This window comes from Colius striatus, chromosome 22 (assembly GCF_028858725.1).
Source record: "Colius striatus isolate bColStr4 chromosome 22, bColStr4.1.hap1, whole genome shotgun sequence".
NCBI classification, from domain to species: domain Eukaryota; kingdom Metazoa; phylum Chordata; class Aves; order Coliiformes; family Coliidae; genus Colius; species Colius striatus.
Window position 1 is genome coordinate 2,771,076 of NC_084780.1, and position 16,505 is coordinate 2,787,580.

General features: G+C 60.1%; 2 protein-coding genes across 22 annotated transcripts in view; one reads left to right on the top strand and one right to left on the bottom strand.

Moving 5' to 3' along the window:
• Positions 1-2,520: 2,520 nt before the first annotated feature.
• The window catches only part of ZNF76 (zinc finger protein 76), a 30,353-nt gene continuing 16,368 nt past the window's right edge, over positions 2,521-16,505 (bottom strand). Inside the window, exons 1-7 of one of the 21 annotated variants that reach the window (XM_062013825.1) lie at positions 12,092-12,162; positions 11,732-11,813; positions 9,380-9,494; positions 7,784-7,864; positions 7,396-7,509; positions 4,644-4,768; positions 2,521-3,529 (exon numbers count right to left, since the gene is read on the bottom strand). In XM_062013825.1, coding sequence (XP_061869809.1) covers positions 3,311-3,529; positions 4,644-4,768; positions 7,396-7,509; positions 7,784-7,864; positions 9,380-9,440 — 600 coding nt within the window. In that variant the 5' untranslated portion in view covers positions 9,441-9,494; positions 11,732-11,813; positions 12,092-12,162 and the 3' untranslated portion in view covers positions 2,521-3,310. The other 20 variants (XM_062013824.1, XM_062013829.1, XM_062013826.1 and 17 more) reach the window with 20 other exon arrangements.
• On the top strand, positions 12,218-16,297 carry RPL10A (ribosomal protein L10a). The gene is made up of 6 exons (XM_062013818.1): positions 12,218-12,313; positions 12,606-12,680; positions 12,776-12,856; positions 13,184-13,332; positions 14,363-14,535; positions 16,098-16,297. The coding sequence occupies exons 1-6, from the start codon at positions 12,309-12,311 to the stop codon at positions 16,266-16,268; spliced, it is 654 nt and encodes a 217-aa protein (XP_061869802.1). The 5' UTR covers positions 12,218-12,308; the 3' UTR covers positions 16,269-16,297.

Consider the following 16,505-nt stretch of genomic DNA (forward strand, 5'->3'; position numbering starts at 1 on the left):
CCGACCCACTGACGGCTCCTCCGGCCCTCCGACGGCTCCTCTGATGGCTCCCCCGACCCTGCCCGGTCTCCGACGGCTCCTCCAACCCTGCTCGGCCTCTGACGGCTCCTCTGACCCTGCCCGGCCTCTGACGGCTCCTCCGGCCCTCCAACAGCTCCTCTGACCCTGCCCAGCCCTCTGACGGCTCCTCTGACCCTGCCCGACCCACTGACAGCTCCTCAGACCATCCAACAGCTCCCCCGACCCTGCCCGACCCACCCACGTCTCCTCAGACCCTCCGACGGCTCCTGGGACGCACCGACCCCTGCCCGACCCACCGGCCGCTGCTCAGACCCACCGACAGCTCCTCCAACCCACCGACCCCTGCCCGACCCACCCACGGCTCCTCAGACCCTGCCTGACCCACTGACGGCTCCTCAGACCCTCCGACGGCTCCTGGGATGCACCGACCCCTGCCCGACCCACGGGCGGCTCCTCAGACCCACGGGACACTGCCCGGACCCCCCGGTGGCACCTCGGACCCACCGGCGGCTTCTCAGACCTACGGGATGCTGCCGGGACCCACCAGTCCCTGCCCGACCCACCGACGGCTCCGGAGCCCCAGGGGCCGGTGCCCGGAGCTGGGGGCAGCTCCTCGGGCCGCTCACACCCCCGGGAGGCTCCGGAGCCCCAGGGGCCATTGGGCCGGGGCTGGGGCACGGAGAGGAGAGGGGCTCGTAGCCCTTTGCCAGCTCAGCCCAGGGAGCAAAAGCTCCGTCGGCGTTTGTGTCCTGGGGAGAGAAATCCCTTCCCCGAGCTTCCTCTGGCTCACGGCAGGAGCACGGGCTGTGTCTGCTCGGAACGGCTCCAGCGCTGCTGCTGGAGAGGGAGAGGAGAGGAGAGGAGAGGAGAGGAGAGGAGAGGAGAGGAGAGGAGAGGAGAGGAGAGGAGAGGAGAGGAGAGGAGAGGAGAGGAGAGGAGAGGAGAGGAGAGGAGAGGAGGAGGAGGAGGAGGAGGAGGAGGAGAGGAAAGGAAAGGAAAGGGAGAGGAAGAGGATAGGGAGAGGAAAAGGAGAAGGAGGAGAGGGAGAGGGAGAGGGAGAGGAGAGGGAGAGGGAGAGGGAGAGGGAGAGGGAGAGGGAGAGGGAGAGGGAGAGGGAGAGGGAGAGGGAGAGGGAGAGGAGAGGGAGAGGAAGGGGAGAGGAAGAGGAGAGGGAGAGGAGAGGGAGAGGAGGAGAGGGAGAGGAGAAGGAGAGGGAGAGGAGAAGGAGAGGGAGAGGAGAAGGAGAAGGAGAGGAAGAGGAGAGGGGGAGGAAGAGGAAAAGAAGAGGGAGAGGGAGAGGAGAGGAGAGGAGAGGAGAGGAGAGGAGAGGAGAGGAGAGGAGAGGAGAGGAGAGGAGAGGAGAGGAGAGGAGAGGAGAGGAGAGGAGAGGAGAGGAGGAGAAGAAGCAAAGGAGAGGGAGAAAGGAAGAGAAAGAGAGAGGAAGAAGAGGGAGAGGAGAAGGGAAGGGGAGGGGAGAGGGAGAGGAACTCCTCGGGTCCATCCGTAACCCCCATCGCGCCGGGAGCCTGTGCCGGGGCTCAGCGCAGGGCAAACGGCGTCAAAAGGTCTTTTCCGATGTAAATGATGCTCCGCTGCTCACTGCGGGGGGGCTTTGGCCGGCTCCTGCCTGAGGGACGCGCAGGAGGGGCCGAGGCTGCTGCTGCCTGGGCTGAGGGACCCAGCCCGGGGCTCTCCCGGGATGTGGCTCAGACACCCCGGCTTGTGCTGCCACGAGCCCTTAACCCCAGACTCAGAGGAGCCCAAATCTGACCTGAGACACGAGACACAGCTCTTGGCCCTTCTAAGACACACGCTGAGAGCTCAGAGGCTGCAACTTGCTCGTCCCCTCCCTCAGAACCACAGAATCGTTTGGGTTGTTGAAGCCCCTGAAGCTGCTGCAGCCCCAGCCCTGCCCTCACCCTGCCCAGCCCAGCACTGACCCACAGCCCTCAGCACCTCAGCTCCACGCCTTTGGGATCCCTCCAGGGCTGGGCACTGCCCCAGCTCCCTGGGCAGCCTGGCACAGGGGCTCACACCCCTCTCAGGGAAACAGTTCTGCCTCAGCTCCAGCCTCAACCTCCCCTGGGCCAACTGCAGCCCATTGCCTCTTGTCCTGTCATTCATGGCTGGGGAGCAGAGCCCGACCCCCAGCTCCCTGCAGCCTCCTGTCAGGGAGTGTCAGAGAGTGCTGCTGGCTGCCCTCAGCCTCCTCTTCTCCAGGCTCAACACCCCCATTCCCTCAGCCCCTCCCCAGCCCCTTGTGCTCCAGCCCCTTCCCCAGCTCAGTGCCCGGCTCTGGCCACGCTGCAGCCCCTCAGTGTCCCTGTGGCAGTGAGTGAGGGGCCCAGCACTGACACAGCCCTGGAGCTGCAGCCTCCCCAGGGCTTTTGGCCACCTTCAGTCCATTCAACACCCTCCTGCCCCTCCTGTATCTGCAGACCCCTGCCCCTCCAGCCCCAGGCACTGACACACACGGCATTTGTTTGGGTTTTCTTTTAAATAACCGATTGTATTTGGGTTTATTTCTGCTCGGCATCTCCAGCCCAGCCCAGCCCAGCCCCCAGTGGCGTTGGTGAAGGAGCCCTTTGCTGCTCAGCCAGGGCAGAGTGTGACCCAGGGATTTGCTGCCAGAGGCAGCTTGGGCACTCAGCCCCATGCCAGGGACTGGGCAGCACTGCAGCCAGAGCCCAGGGCAGGCTGGGCTGGTTGGATGGGGCTTTATGGCTCCTGTGCCCGTGGTGCCCCCTTGGCCCTGCCCCAGGGAGGCTCTTGGAGTATCTCTCGAGGAAGGGTTGCAGCCTGCTGGAACCTCTGTGGCTCCACCTCACCTGCAGAGGCCTGGGCAGCTCTGGGAGGTCTCAGACATGAAGAAATCAATCCAGGACCAGAGTCTGCCCTCTCTTCTAGGCAGAGGGAGCCAGTGGCCTGGGCAAACAGCAGAGCCTCCAGAGGCAGCAGCCCAGCACCTTCGACACCCCTCCTGGAACGGGGTCACAGGCTGCTGCCGTCAGCTCCCCTTGGCTGCAGGGCAGGAAGGGCTCAGGCACCTTCCCACAGCTCCCAGTGCCCCCAGCACGGGCTGTGCTGTGGGTGGCCTGGCCCAGGCAGCTCTGCCAGGCCTCAGCACCCACCCTCAGCCATGGCTGTGCCCAGGCCCAGGGGCTGCTGCTGGCTGGCTGCTGCCACACCAATGGCTTCCTCCAGCCTCTGCTGCTCTTCCAAGTGCTGCAGGAAAGACAGAGGGATGGTAACAGTGTCCCTTCAACAAGGGGGCTCAGGAGCTGTGGGCTCACCCAGGCCAGTGCCCAGCAGCACAGAGCTGTGAGGGGCTGGCAGAGGGTGACACAGGGATGAAGCAGAGACACAGCTGGGGTGGGGAAAAACTGCTTACAAAGGAGCCTTCTGCAATGCCAGCAGCATATCCCTGCTCTCCTCTACTCACAGGGCAGCTGGGAGGTGAGGAGGAAGCAGCCTGGGCAAGAGGGTGAGTGCTGAGGCCCGTGGGTGGCTGGGGGAAGGAAGGGGGGGATGTGGCAGGAGCCCTGTGGTACCTGCACTGTGCCGTGGGCAGCAGCCAGCAACGCCACCTGCTGCTGGCCCAGGGCTGCAACGGCTGGGTCTTCAGAGGTGGCCACCCCAGCAGGGACTAGAGTCTCCTGGGGAAGGGGCAGAGGAAAAGCCAGCATCTTTGAGAAGAAAATGCAGCTCCCTGGCAGCGGGCTGCTCCTCCCCAGGGCAGGGCCAAGCTCTGCACCGGCTGCATCACGGCGCTGTGCTGCTGCCCACAGGCTGGGGGGTGTGTGTGTGTCACCCCTGGCAGCAGCTCCTGGGGCACAGCCAGGGCACTGCCCTGTGCCACCAGCACTGCCCAGGTCCTCATGAGACAAACTGACCCTGCCAGGGCAAGAGCAGCTGCTCTGAGCCAGGCTGGCTGAGTCCTGCAGCACTGAGGGAGGGGGGAAAATACTCTCTTGTTGTCTCCTCTGTGTGCAAGGCCCAAGGCACAGAGAGCTCCAGGAGCTTTGCCTGGGGTCATGGACAGAGCTGCTGCAGAAGGTGTAGGCTCCAAGTCCTCAGCCCTCCCCCTTCCCATTCAGCATCTTCTCCCCAGGCTCTGAAGGGGCAGCTGGTGCCTGGCTGCAGCAGGGAGCACCCTGCCCTAAGAGGAACCCTGTCAGCTGTTTCCTTTGCCCCAGGCCACAGAAGGGAGTTTTTCCCAGTCAGCATTTGGGCAGCTGGTGGAGGGAAGTGCAAGAAAAGCCCTGCTGTGCACAAATGATGAGCAACCAAGCCCCAAATCCAGCCTGTGTCAGCAGACATTGGGAGCTGCCTCTGCACAGCTGCCCAGGAGCTGAGGGCTGCAGGCCCTGCACAAGCCTCAGCAAACACCTGCAAGGCCCCACACAGCAGGAAGGTGAGTTGTGGACTAGAGGCTCCTGCTTTACCTTCCACTTCAAGGCTGCAGCAGTTGGGTAAGGCTGGAGGGAGCCTGGGAGGGCCCCTGAGGCCCCAGGGGCTGTTTTACACTGAAAAAAAGCCTCAAAGACAAGATCAAGGCTGGGCAGGGGCAGAATCTCCCTCCCTGCTGCCCCTCACACACTGGAGGCTGTCAGTGGCCATACCTGCTCTGTCCCATCCTGAGATGAGACCTGCACAGGCAGAGCAGCTTCCTCTTCATCTTCCTCCATCTCTGACAGGAAGGCAATATGCTGGCTCTTCAGGGGGAAGCCTCTGTCAGCAGCAGCAGCTGAAGCAGGGAAAGGGAGGAGTAAAAGGAGGGAGGAGAGCACTGATCAGAGGATGGAAGCACATGCCTGAGCCTGAGACCTGCCTGTTGCCTGAAGGGCCAGCAGAGAAGAACACAAAGGTCACTATAACCTGACAGCTCCTCCAGCCCTGCCCAACCGGCACACTCCTGGGTAGCCCCTTCTCACACACCACTGTGAAGATGGGAGAAAGGGGCAGCACCCAAGACATTCATGTGGAGCACTGCAGTGACATTTCAGGTCCTATGAAGCTGGTTTGATTTGGAGGCCTTTGTCAACATGGGGAGCAGTGGCCATGACCAAACCCCTCCTGACACGTCTCCATCTGCTGCCTGAGTCAGCTGTGCAAGAGAACGTTGGACTCAGGTGGTGTGAAGAGAAACTTGGGCAAACAGAAAGAAAACACAAGGAAGGACATTTAAAGGAAGCAAGAAAAACAAAGCCAAGCTGTAACCTGCAGCAGGCTGAGAGGACTGGCATGGTTTGAGCCCAGCTGGCAATGAAGCTGCTTGCTCAGCCCCTCACACACATCTCCTTCCCAGAGGATGCTGGAGGCCCCAGTGAGATGGGAGGAAAAAAGATACTCAAGGGGGATGGGGTCAGTCCCTCACAGATGGTCTCTGCCACCTCTCCTCACATTCTCCCCCTGCTCCAACATAGGGTCCCTCCTAGGGATTACAGTTTCTAACAAACCTCTCTGGTCCTTCCCTGGGGCTGCAGCTCCTCACAAATCCCTCCCCATGGGTCTCTCCTCTGTGACAGCACATGTCCAGGCACATTCTGCTCCAGCAGCACCTTCCCACAGAGCCACAGCCCCTCAGGGCACAGCCAGCCCTTGGCTGTGGGGTCCTGCATGAGCTGCTGGCAGAGCTCAGCTCCCCCAGCACCTTCCATGGGTGTCAAGGGAACAGCTGCCAGCCCACCATGGGGTGCAGGGGGGGGTCTCTGCTCCAGCACACCTCCTCTTCTCATCCCTCACTGACCTTGGGGTCCACATAGTTGCTTCTCCCTCATCCAGCTCCTTCCATCATCTCTCAGAAAGAACAACCCTCCTCTTCTGGCTGCTGCTTCAGTGCCCAACAGGCTCAGCCCCAGAAGTCGTCCTGACCCAGAGCTGGGGGAAGTTTTGAGCCACTTCTTCCAGGAGCCACCACTGCAGCCCCTTCCCTGTGCCCAGAAACAGCTCCACACAAACCCACCACAGGGGCCCAGCACTCTGGAGGAATTAACCAGAGGGTCCTGCAGGAACCTGCCTCATTCTAGGTCCTTAACTGCCTCAGCCACCTCTCAGTGGTGGCACTTGCACCACAGCCCTGGGCAGTTTCTCTTCTCAAAGCTGTCATTGCTGAAAACCAAACCCAGAGAGGCACCAATGCCAGGGGGACACTTAAACCCCAGCTCAAACCTGGGCTACTACAGCAGCCCCTCAGTGCTGCATCCTCACCTTACTGCTGCACTGCTTTAACACATTAATGGTCTCAACATCAAAGGCATCATCTCCCTCCTCTCCAGCCAACTCCTCCAGCTCAGCTCTGCCTGCACTTCCAGGATGGTGCTGCCAGGTGCCACGAGGACAGGATGATGTATGTAGGCAGTGGAGCCATCCTCCAGCTGGATGGCCTCAAAGGTGCTGGGGTCATAACACCCTGCAAGGGGAAACCAGGAAAATCAAAGGTAAAGAGCTGCTGAGAGGGAGGCATCCTTCATCTCCCTGGGGCTACCTACAGCCTTGGAAGTCTTTGATATTTCAGCAGTTTCTACTCCAGCTGCCAAGGGAAGAAGAGGGAACATTCTTTGCCTTTAGCTGTGCTGTGTATGTAGGCCACACTGTCATCTTCCAACACCACTGGCTGACTGTCTTCAAAAGCCACAGCCTCTAAAGGAGAACATCCACAAACCTTACTGGAAGCCTCAGATGGGATGGAGAGGACACTGTGTCAGGTCCTGAACTCTGCAGAAGAACCTTTCTCACCCACAGAAGAGGACAGAGCAGAGTCTTCCTCCTTGCACTGAAAGTCAACTACAATTACAGGTGTTCAGACACCATTTGAGTCCTTCAGACAAGCACAGTGAGTTTTAAAGCTTCATGCACAGCTTCACCACCCCTTCATGGGGGTGATGCAGGTTCTCACCAACTCCACAATGCCACCTTATGTCCCAGGCCAGGAGCAGCCTGGCACAGGGGTGTGTGAAGAACACAAACAGCCCATTGCAGGGGAAGCAGGGCTGAGGAGGAAGAAAGCTTCTCCCTGGGTGTGTGGAGGTAGGAAAGAGAATGAAGCGAGGAAAGGGGCACAGCCAGGCATACCAAGCAGGTTTCAAGCAGTTTCTTAAGAAGAGGAAAGGGAAGTGGCACACAAAGAGCTGTGAGGGTGAAGGAAGGACTGCTGAAAGCAACAGAGCTCTTTCTACCTGCCCTTTTACATCTTGTCCTCGTCAGAGAGGATTCCTCTGGGCCACTCTCGTGCCTGTCACGTGAAATGGATTCCCATCACCTCTCAGATTAACTCATTCATTAATTAGGTGACACTGACTCATAAGTAAATGACCAAAGTGGTGTAACTTCCAAGAATCCACTCCCTCACCTATTCTACAAGTCATATATTACCTCCCAGTTGAGAGAAATGCCCTGTCCAGCTGGTCCCAGGTGAAACCAACTTAGCTTGGGCTCTGCAGTTGGCACAGACACAGCACATGGGCCTTGCCTCTGGACTTGTGACAGCTGTGAGAGAGCCCAAAGGTGAAACAACACTTCAGCATTTGCTTGCCAAAGCCAAACCTGCCTCCTTGGCAGACTGCTAAAGCCTTTGCAAGAAGTCACATGCTCTGTGTCCTTGCTCAGTCAGCCTCAAAAGCAGGGGCAAGAAAAGCAGCCCCACACCCACCCAGACTTGGTAAAGCTGGAGCTAACAGAGGAGCCAACTGTGGGAACTGACAACTGCAGTTAAATCCACAATGTCCTTGTAAAAAGAAAGGAGTGAACTGATGGTTCTCACCCTTCTGAACTGTCACCTGGTGGATATAAGCTGTGGTCCCATCTTCAAGGTTGATGACTTGCCCCTCAAACAGCTTTTCACCTGAAACAGTTACAACAATGCCATCAGCACTGCCTGCAGAGGCCAGTCCTTCAGGTCCCAGGAGCTGCCCCCTTTGATGCATCCTCACAAGGAAACCAGTCCCACAGAAGGCAGCCAAACTGTTCCTTACAGGCTGTTATTTATCAAGCTTTCCCCTGGAGAGCCCTAGAGGCACTTCCCAGAAATGCTGGAGCCTCCCTTCCTAGACAGGGGGATGCAAGACAAAGAACTTCAGTCATCACTTGTTTACAAGCTGCCCTTCACAGCCCTTTAAGCCAAGTAGTGGGAAGAATGACATGTGCTGAGCATTTTGGATCTAAAGCAGAAAGCAATTACATTGCTTCTGGAGAAAAAAAAGTCAACTAGGAGCTTCTAACTGCACCAGCAGGGGCCTGAAAAGTCACTTTCTTCCACTTTGGTGGAGGAAAGCACTTGGAAAAAAGCAATACAGGACCTCAAGTGTTGGTGCCATTGTGAGGTTGTGAGGCTGGACCCTTTCAATAGTGTAACCCTGAGTGACCCTCCAATAATGCTTTAGCTACCAAATCATCTGCTGCACAGAAGGCACTGCTTTGTCCCTCATGATCATGAGTCCACATTGCTTTCACCTGCTGCATGGTGTTTGGAAGGTCACAGAGCTTGGTGGGGTCAAGACAGTTCAGCTCCACACATGGAACAAACTCAGAGTGAGTTCACTCAGAGAAGAAAGAGAGAGAGCAAGAGCCATGACACGAGGCCTTTGCACCTCAGCCATCCTGGTCCCTGGGCTGGGAAAGTGTGTTCCTCTCCTCAGAAGCAGGGGGTGCTGAAAGAACTTCTAGAGAAGAGTTCAGGGAACTGCTGGAGAGAGGCCAGTGCAGGGCCACCAAGATGCTGAGGGGATGGAGCATCTTCCTTGTGAGGAAAGGCTGTGGGACCTGGGGCTGTTCAGCCTGGAGAAGAGACTGAGGGGGGATCTCAGCAACACTCACAAGTACCTGAAGGGTGGGTGACAGGAGGATGGGGCAGCACTTTGTAGTGTCCAGTGACAGGACAAGGGGTGATGGCATCAGCTGGGACACAGAAAGCTCCCCTTAAACATAAGGAAGAACTCTTTCAGTGTTGGAGTGAGGGAGCCCTGGCCCAGGCTGCCCAGGGAGGGTGTGGAGGCTCCTGCTCAGGAGGTTTCCAACCCCATCTGGACACGTTCCTGTGCCCCCTGAGCCAGGGGAACCTGCTCTGGCAGGGGCTGGTGCTGCATCAGCTCTGCAGGGCCCTTCCAACCACAGCATTCTGTGATTCCATGAAGGAGCCCCTCACAAACACTGAAACAAGGGCAGCTGTTGAATTTGGCACTGGTGTCACCTCAGCTAACAATCACCAAGCTCAGAACCCTCTGAGTGAGAAAAGCACTACTGTGCATCAAATTGCATGTATCTCAGTGAAGTAAAACATCCTGCTCAGCTTCAGGGGAAGCTCTGGCTGAGGGGAATCCATTTCCACACTTACCCTGGAGAGAACAGGGCTCACACTCACCTGGACAGAACCTTTCTTTTCTACAGCAACAGCTCTCCCACCTCCAAAGCTTTATTTCCATGCTTTGCTTCTGCTGTCACCACTCTTCTGTCCAAGCCTGGCAGGGTTTAGCTTCCTGTACAAGACCACACAAGATGCACAAGATTTCACACTCTGTGAAGGCACTTTGGAGGAGTTTTGATAAGTCTCTCAACTCCCCCTGTGAAATGAAGCTTTGCAGCCCAAAAGAACCCTTATCTTTGACAGCCTGATGAATGTAGGCTGTGGTCCCATCACTAAGGGTCACTGGTTACAAGCCCAAGCTCTCCATCCTGCCCTGGTGACTGGTCCTCAGGCATGAATTTCCCCTGGCTCAGTGTCCTCACCAAGAGCACCAGCTCCCAGAGCAAAAGGGTTGTGGGACAGTCAACAGCTGTCTTCTTTGCTGTAAGCCTCAAATAAAAGGAACAAATCCAATCTCATTTTCTCCCAGCATGTGTACACTCACTTTTTTGTTCCACACCAAGAAAGGCAAATCATTTTGGAGATTATAAAGGATTAAAGGGGGCAAAAGATGCACCTTTCCCACAGGGATGGCAGCCAGGGCTCACCATCTATTCCCCAGACAAACAGGAGATAAAGCTTATCAAGCCAGACACAGTCTTTTTAGAGACAGTGTAAAAGTCACATTCAAGCCTTGCCCATCCTCCAAATGATCTGCAGGAAAAGTTTACAGGTACTCTGAGGTCTGAATGTACAGGCTGAGGGTGTCCACACTGAGCTTTGTCCCTGGAAGCACCCTCATTCTCTCCTTCCTTCCCTAATTCCTGGCCTTTTGAGGAACAGGATTCCAGGCTATAAGCAGATGGTGTTAAAACATCTGCACCCTCATGACAATATGTTGCTAAAGACACACTCTGCTGATAGATTATCTTTAAAAGCAGCTTCAGAGGCTTCTTGTTGATTAATTTCTGAGATATCCTAATATCTTATCCTTTTGATTTCCAGGAACAAGCGTGACCAGCCTTCCCCTGCAGCACCCAGGGAGCACACAGCCCTTGTGCCACACTTAGCACCCTCTAACCCAAGCACTCCCTGCACAGACAGCTCCTCTTCAGCTCACAGAGTCCCAGCATGGTGGGGCTGGAAGGGCCCTGCAGAGCTCATCCAGCCCCAGCCCTGCTCAAGCAGCTTCCCTTGGCTCAGGGGCACAGGAACGTGTCCAGGTGGGGTTGGAAACCTCCTGAGAAGGAGCCTCCACACCCTCCCTGTGCAGCCTGGGCCAGGGCTCCCTCACCTCAGCACCAAAGGACTTTCTCCTCCTGTGCCAGGGGCACTGTTTGTGTCCCAGCTCATGCCCATCAGCCCTTGTCCTGCCACTGGAGACAGCTGCAGCAGACTCTGCCTTCCTTTACAGCTGACAGCTCCTCAGAAGCACTGCAGCTCGTTTCCCAGCAGACGCCATCCCAACGCAGCCGCTGGCGCTGCCTGGGCTACGGCACTGCCTGGCTGCCACAGCAACCGCCGCCAGCGCTGCTGGAGGCGCCACGGCGGCCTGCAATGGACGGGGCCGGCGCTCCTGGGGAAAGCTAGGTGCAGGCTGCGGTGTGAAGCTCCCGGGCGGTGACAGCGGCCGTAGGCGCCGTGCCAGGCCGGGCCGGGCCGAGCTCTGAGGGGCAGCACTCGGCCGGCGCCACGGCGAGCCCTGAGCGGAGCGGCCGGCGGGACGGGCCCAGGGGGGCGCGGCGGGGCTCCCGCATCGTTGTTAACCGCGGGGTAGCGGCGGCCGCTCAGCAGAGCCCGGCCGCCCCTCAGCCGCCCCTCAGCCGCCATCCTCCCCCTGCCCCTCAGCTCCGAGCCGCCCTCCGCCTGCCCGCCACGCACCGCGCCCGGCCGCCGCTCCCTGCGCCCCGCAACCTGCATAGCGACAGCTCTCGCCGTGGAGTCCCAGCCTCTCGTAGCCGCCATACAGGTTCCGGGGCCCCCGCGGCCAATGAGAGCGGGCCCGGGGCGGCGCTGCCCGGGCACACGGGGTCAGGAGCCTTCAACGCACAGGGAGCGGCGGGGAGCCGGCGGCGCGGTGCCGTGCTCGGGAGCTCCTCACGCACCCGCCGTGCCTCGGGAGCTCCTCACGCACCCGCCGTGCATCGGGAGCAGCTCCTCACGCACCCGCCGTGCCTCGGGAGCTCCTCACGCACCCGCCGTGCCTCGGGAGCTCCTCACGCACCCGCCGTGCATCGGGAGCAGCTCACGCACCCGCCGTTCTCGGGAGCAGCTCCTCACGCACCCGCCGTTCTCGGGAGCAGCTCCTCACGCACCCGCCGTTCTCGGGAGCAGCTCCTCACGCACCCGCCGTGCCCCGCAGCTCCTCACCTCCCACTGCTGAGGCCGCCGGCACTTGGGCTGCTCAGCCCCCGTCGCTTCGCTGCGGAGCCATGGTGGGGCCCCGGGCGCTCTGGGACACGGAGGAGCTGCGGTCAGAGCAGCGCCCGCCAAGACGAGCCGAGCGGCGGGGAAGCTCCGGCACCGCACCGCGCCCCGCCGCACCCACCATGGCGGCCACACCGTGCCACCCCCATCACGGCGGTCACGCCGTGCCACCCCCATCACGGCGGTCACCCTGTGCCACCCCCATCATGGCGGTTACACCGTGCCACCCCCATCATGGCGGTTACACCGTGCCACCCCCATCACGGCGGTCACTCTGTGCCACCCCCATCACGGCGGACACACCGTGCCACCCCCATCATGGCGGACACCCTGTGCCACCCCCATCATGGCGGACACCCTGTGCCACCCCCATCATGGCGGCCGCACTGTCCCGCGCTCGCCACTCCCGCCCGTGTCCCGCCACACCCATCATGGCGCCGCGCAGAGTCTCGCGAGATCTGGCTCTATTTATACTGCGCGTGGCGCAGCGCCGCCCTTTCGGCCCTGAGCAGCCGCCGCCATGAGGTAGGTGCGGGGCTGGTGTTTCATCCACTTCCATCCGCCTCCATCCTCCACCATCCGCCCCCATCCTCTACCATCCGCCTCCATCCACCTCCATCCTCCTCCAGCCGCCTCCATGCGCGCCCGGCGCGGTGCGGGCAGCGGGCGCGGTGCGGGCAGCGGGCCCGGCCGTGGCGGCGGCCGTGTGGGAGCGCGGCTGGGCCGCGGCGCGCCGAGGCCCGCGGGTGTGTGTGTGTGTGTGTGTAGGCCGCGGCGGGCCCGGCGCTGAGCCCGCGGTGCCGTTTCCCTCCCGCAGCAGCAAAGTGTCCCGCGACACCCTGTACGAGGCGGTGAAGGAGGTGCTGCAGGGCAGCAAGACCAAGAAGCGCAAGTAAGAGCCCAGCGCCATGGCGGGAGCGGCCGCTCGGCCCGGGGCTGCCCCGGCCCGGGCCTCACCGCGCCGCTGTGCCTCTGCCCCTCGCCCAGGTTCGTGGAGACGGTGGAGCTGCAGATCAGCCTCAAGAACTACGACCCGCAGAAAGACAAACGCTTCTCCGGCACCGTCAGGTTCGGCCTCCTCTTGCTCGCACCCAGCCTTCGGGCCGCATCCCCCCGGCCGCGGCCGCTCCGCGGGGCTGCGGCGCCGAACCGCTCGGGTAGTTCAGCCCGGCCCCGCCTCGGCGGGAGCGGCTGGACGGACCCTCACCCTGGGTCTTAAAACATGAGGGGAGGTGCGGGAGGCCCCGGGGCCGTCCCCACCGACCTGCCGGCAGAGGCAGGGTACAGGCGTGGAGGAGCATTCCCAGGCGCCGCGGTAAGGAACCTCCGTGCTGGCTCCCGTGGCAGCTCCCGTGGTGCCGGTGGGTTGTGACGGTTCGGCCCTTCTGTCCCCAGGCTGAAGTCCACTCCACGCCCCAAGTTCTCCGTTTGCTTGCTGGGGGACCAGCAGCACTGCGATGAGGCCAAAGCAGTGGATATCCCTCACATGGACATTGAAGCTCTGAAGAAGCTCAACAAGAACAAGAAGCTGGTGAAGAAGCTGGGTGAGTGGTGCTGAGGCTTGGGCTCTGGGTGCTCTTGGGGTTGAGTGAGAGGTGAGTGGTGCTGAGGCTTGGGCTGGGGTGCTCTTGGGGTGAGGTGAGTGGTGCTGAGGCTTGGGCTCGGGGTGCTCTTGGGGTTGAGTGAGAGGTGAGTGGTGCTGAGGCTTGGGCTCGGGGTGCTCTTGGGGTTGAGTGAGAGGTGAGTGGTGCTGAGGCTTGGGCTCGGGGTGCTCTTGGGGTTGAGTGAGGGGTGCTGTGGGGTTGGGTGAGATGTGAGGGGTGCTGTGCATTGGGCTCTGGGTGAGGGGTGCTGTGCATTGGGCTCTGGATACCCTGCCTGTGCTGGGAGGGCTGGAGACACAGGGTGGTTTTCCCTGAGCTCAGGTTTCCTTATCACGGGTAGGGAATAGAGAGCTGACCAGAGTCAGCCTGAGGTGCAGAAATGTGTCTGCAAAGGGCCAGGAGGCCCTGAGAAGTGCTGAGGGGATGAAGGTGAGTGTTCCAGGAGCCAGGTGGGTTGCTGCCTGGAAGGAAGGGGTGCAGGAGGGGTTGGGCTGTTCCTTTCTGCCTGAAGCTTTGCTCTGTGCTGCTCAGGCACGTGGAGCTGGAGGGCAGCAGAAGCTCAGTAAAGCCAGAGGCTGGAGTTTGCTTCACTCCTGCGGTTCTGCAATGATCTAAATCTGTCTGGTTTTACTTGGTAACAGTGAAATCCCAAATCAAGAGTAATTTGACCAGGCAAGAACTTCCCAGCCAGTCCATAATTAGCTGTGGAGCACGTGCAGTTGGGCCATGGCTGGGGGTGAGGCCTCTGTGAGCTGAGGGACCCACACAGACGGGCAGAGGCTCCACAGATGCCTCAGGGAGAGGAACTGCTCGTGCTGCAGGGTGTGGGGCTGCTGCAGGGTGCAGAGCTGGGTGCTGGAGGCTTGTCTGGAGAGCTGGGGCTGTGGAAACGTGCCTGTAGGGAGGATGGAGCAGCAGAGTGTGGGCTGGGCAGTTGGTTCCATTCTCCCGCCTCGGTTCTCTCTCCCAGCCAAGAAATACGACGCCTTCCTGGCCTCTGAGTCCTTGATCAAGCAGATCCCTCGAATCCTGGGCCCTGGCTTGAACAAAGCTGGCAAATTCCCTTCTCTCCTCACTCACAACGAGAACTTGGTGGCCAAGGTCGATGAGGTGAAATCTACCATCAAATTCCAGATGAAGAAGGTAAAGCAGAGCCAGGGAGCAGCTCTGGGCTCCTGGGGCAGCTGCTGTCTCTGGGCTGGGCTCTGGGTGTCCCTCGAGGGTCTTCCTACAAGTGTGTGCAGGGAGGAGGGAGACAGAGCAGTCAGCTGCTGGCTGGGAAGGAGGATTTATCTGTGGTGAAAGATCTTCAGGCAAATGCTGAGGGAGATGAGCTGGATGTTTCAGTGCTGAGTGTAATTGGTCACAGTTAACGCTGCTTACAGTGAGGGGGTGACAGTTGGAGGCTGAGGCCCCAGGGCAGCCTGGCCCCGTGGGGCTGTGTGTGCAGCACTGCTCTGCAGTCTGGGGCTTGGCTCTGCAAGTGAATTTAGGAGCTGCTCTTGCTGTCAAGAGATAACTGACCCCCTAAAACCAAACCAACCCGCTTCAGGCCTTGTCATCTGTCAGCAGCCTCTGAATGTGACTCGTGGGGATTGAGAGGGAGCAGCTCTGCCAGCTGATGTGTGTCCTTGGGCTCCAGCTACTGTGGGCCTGGGGCTCACAGCAAAGGGGAGAGTTTGCAGGCTCTGGAGGCTGAGTGGCCTCCCAGCGCTTCTCCTGTCAGCTGGCTCATAAATCCCTTTGTCTTCAGCCCGTGGGGAACGGGCACTGGGAGGCTGCTGGGTGAAGCTGGCAGGCAGGGGCTCGGCCTCTGCTGGGTGTGGAAAGAAAGGGCTGGGGGCCAAAACTGAAAGTGAAGCTGGTGCTGTGCTTGGCAGCAGAGTTTGGAGCTGATGTCGGGCTGTGCCGGGTCAGTGGTTTCAGGGCAGAGGCCAGAGCTGGTTCAGCACAGCAGAGAATCACAGAGCAGGGGATGGTGGAGTGGGAAGGGCCCTGCAGAGCTCATCCAGCCCCTGCTACAGCAGGTTCCCCTGGCTCAGGGGCACAGGAACGTGTCCAGGTGGGGTTGGAAACCTCCTGAGCAGGAGCCTCCACACCCTCCCTGGGCAGCCTGGGCCAGGGCTCCCTCCCCTCAGCACCAAAGGACTTGCTCCTCCTGTACCAGTGGCACTGTTTGTGTCCCAGCTGATGCCCATCAGCCCTTGTCCTGGCACTGGGCACCACAGAACCAAGTGCTGCCCCATCCTGACACCCAGCCTTTAGGTCCTTGTAAGAGTTGCTGAGGTCCCCCCTCGACCTTCCCCAGGGTGAACAGCCCCAGGTCCCTCAGCCTTTCCTCATCAGAAGGATGAGACCCAGGCCCCTCAGCACCCTGGGAGCCTGTTGCCCTTCCTTCCCGGGTTCCCCCTCTCCAGGAGGCTGCAGTGCTCCTGCCCTGCCCTCCTGAGGCACACCCTGCCCCACACCTCCCTGGGCTGTGCTGGTGACATCCAGGTGCTGCCACACACATTCCTGGGAGCCACGTGCCAAGCAGAGTGTGGGAGCAGTGATGAGCTGGAGAGGTCCCATCCAGCTGAGAGCTTGAGATCGTTTGGCAGCCTGATGAGAGGAGCAGGAGCCTGTTCTCAGGCCTTTGCCTTCAGCTCTCCTTTCCCTGCCACACTTTTACCTCAGTGAGTGATCCCAGTGTCCCTGTCCCACAGGTGCTCTGTCTGGCCGTGGCTGTTGGTCATGTGAAGATGACAGAGGATGAACTTGTCTACAACATCCACCTGGCCATCAACTTCCTGGTGTCCCTGCTGAAGAAGAACTGGCAGAACGTCCGTGCTCTGTACATCAAGAGCACCATGGGGAAGCCCCAGCGCCTCTACTGAGGGGCGCCAATAAACCCCTGGGACACCTACACTGTGTTTGGTTGTGTTCCTCCAAAAGCTGGTGGGAGGAGTTTGAGCTGTTTCCTTCCCTGTGCTGCCTGGGGCTGGTAGGGGTGGGGAGCATCGGGTTAGAGGAGCCTTGACATCAGTTGAGGGCAGGGAGCAGCCAGGAGGAGCTGAACTGGGGCCGTGCCCCTGGTGGGCACATGCTGCAGGTGGAACTGCTCAGCACCTCTG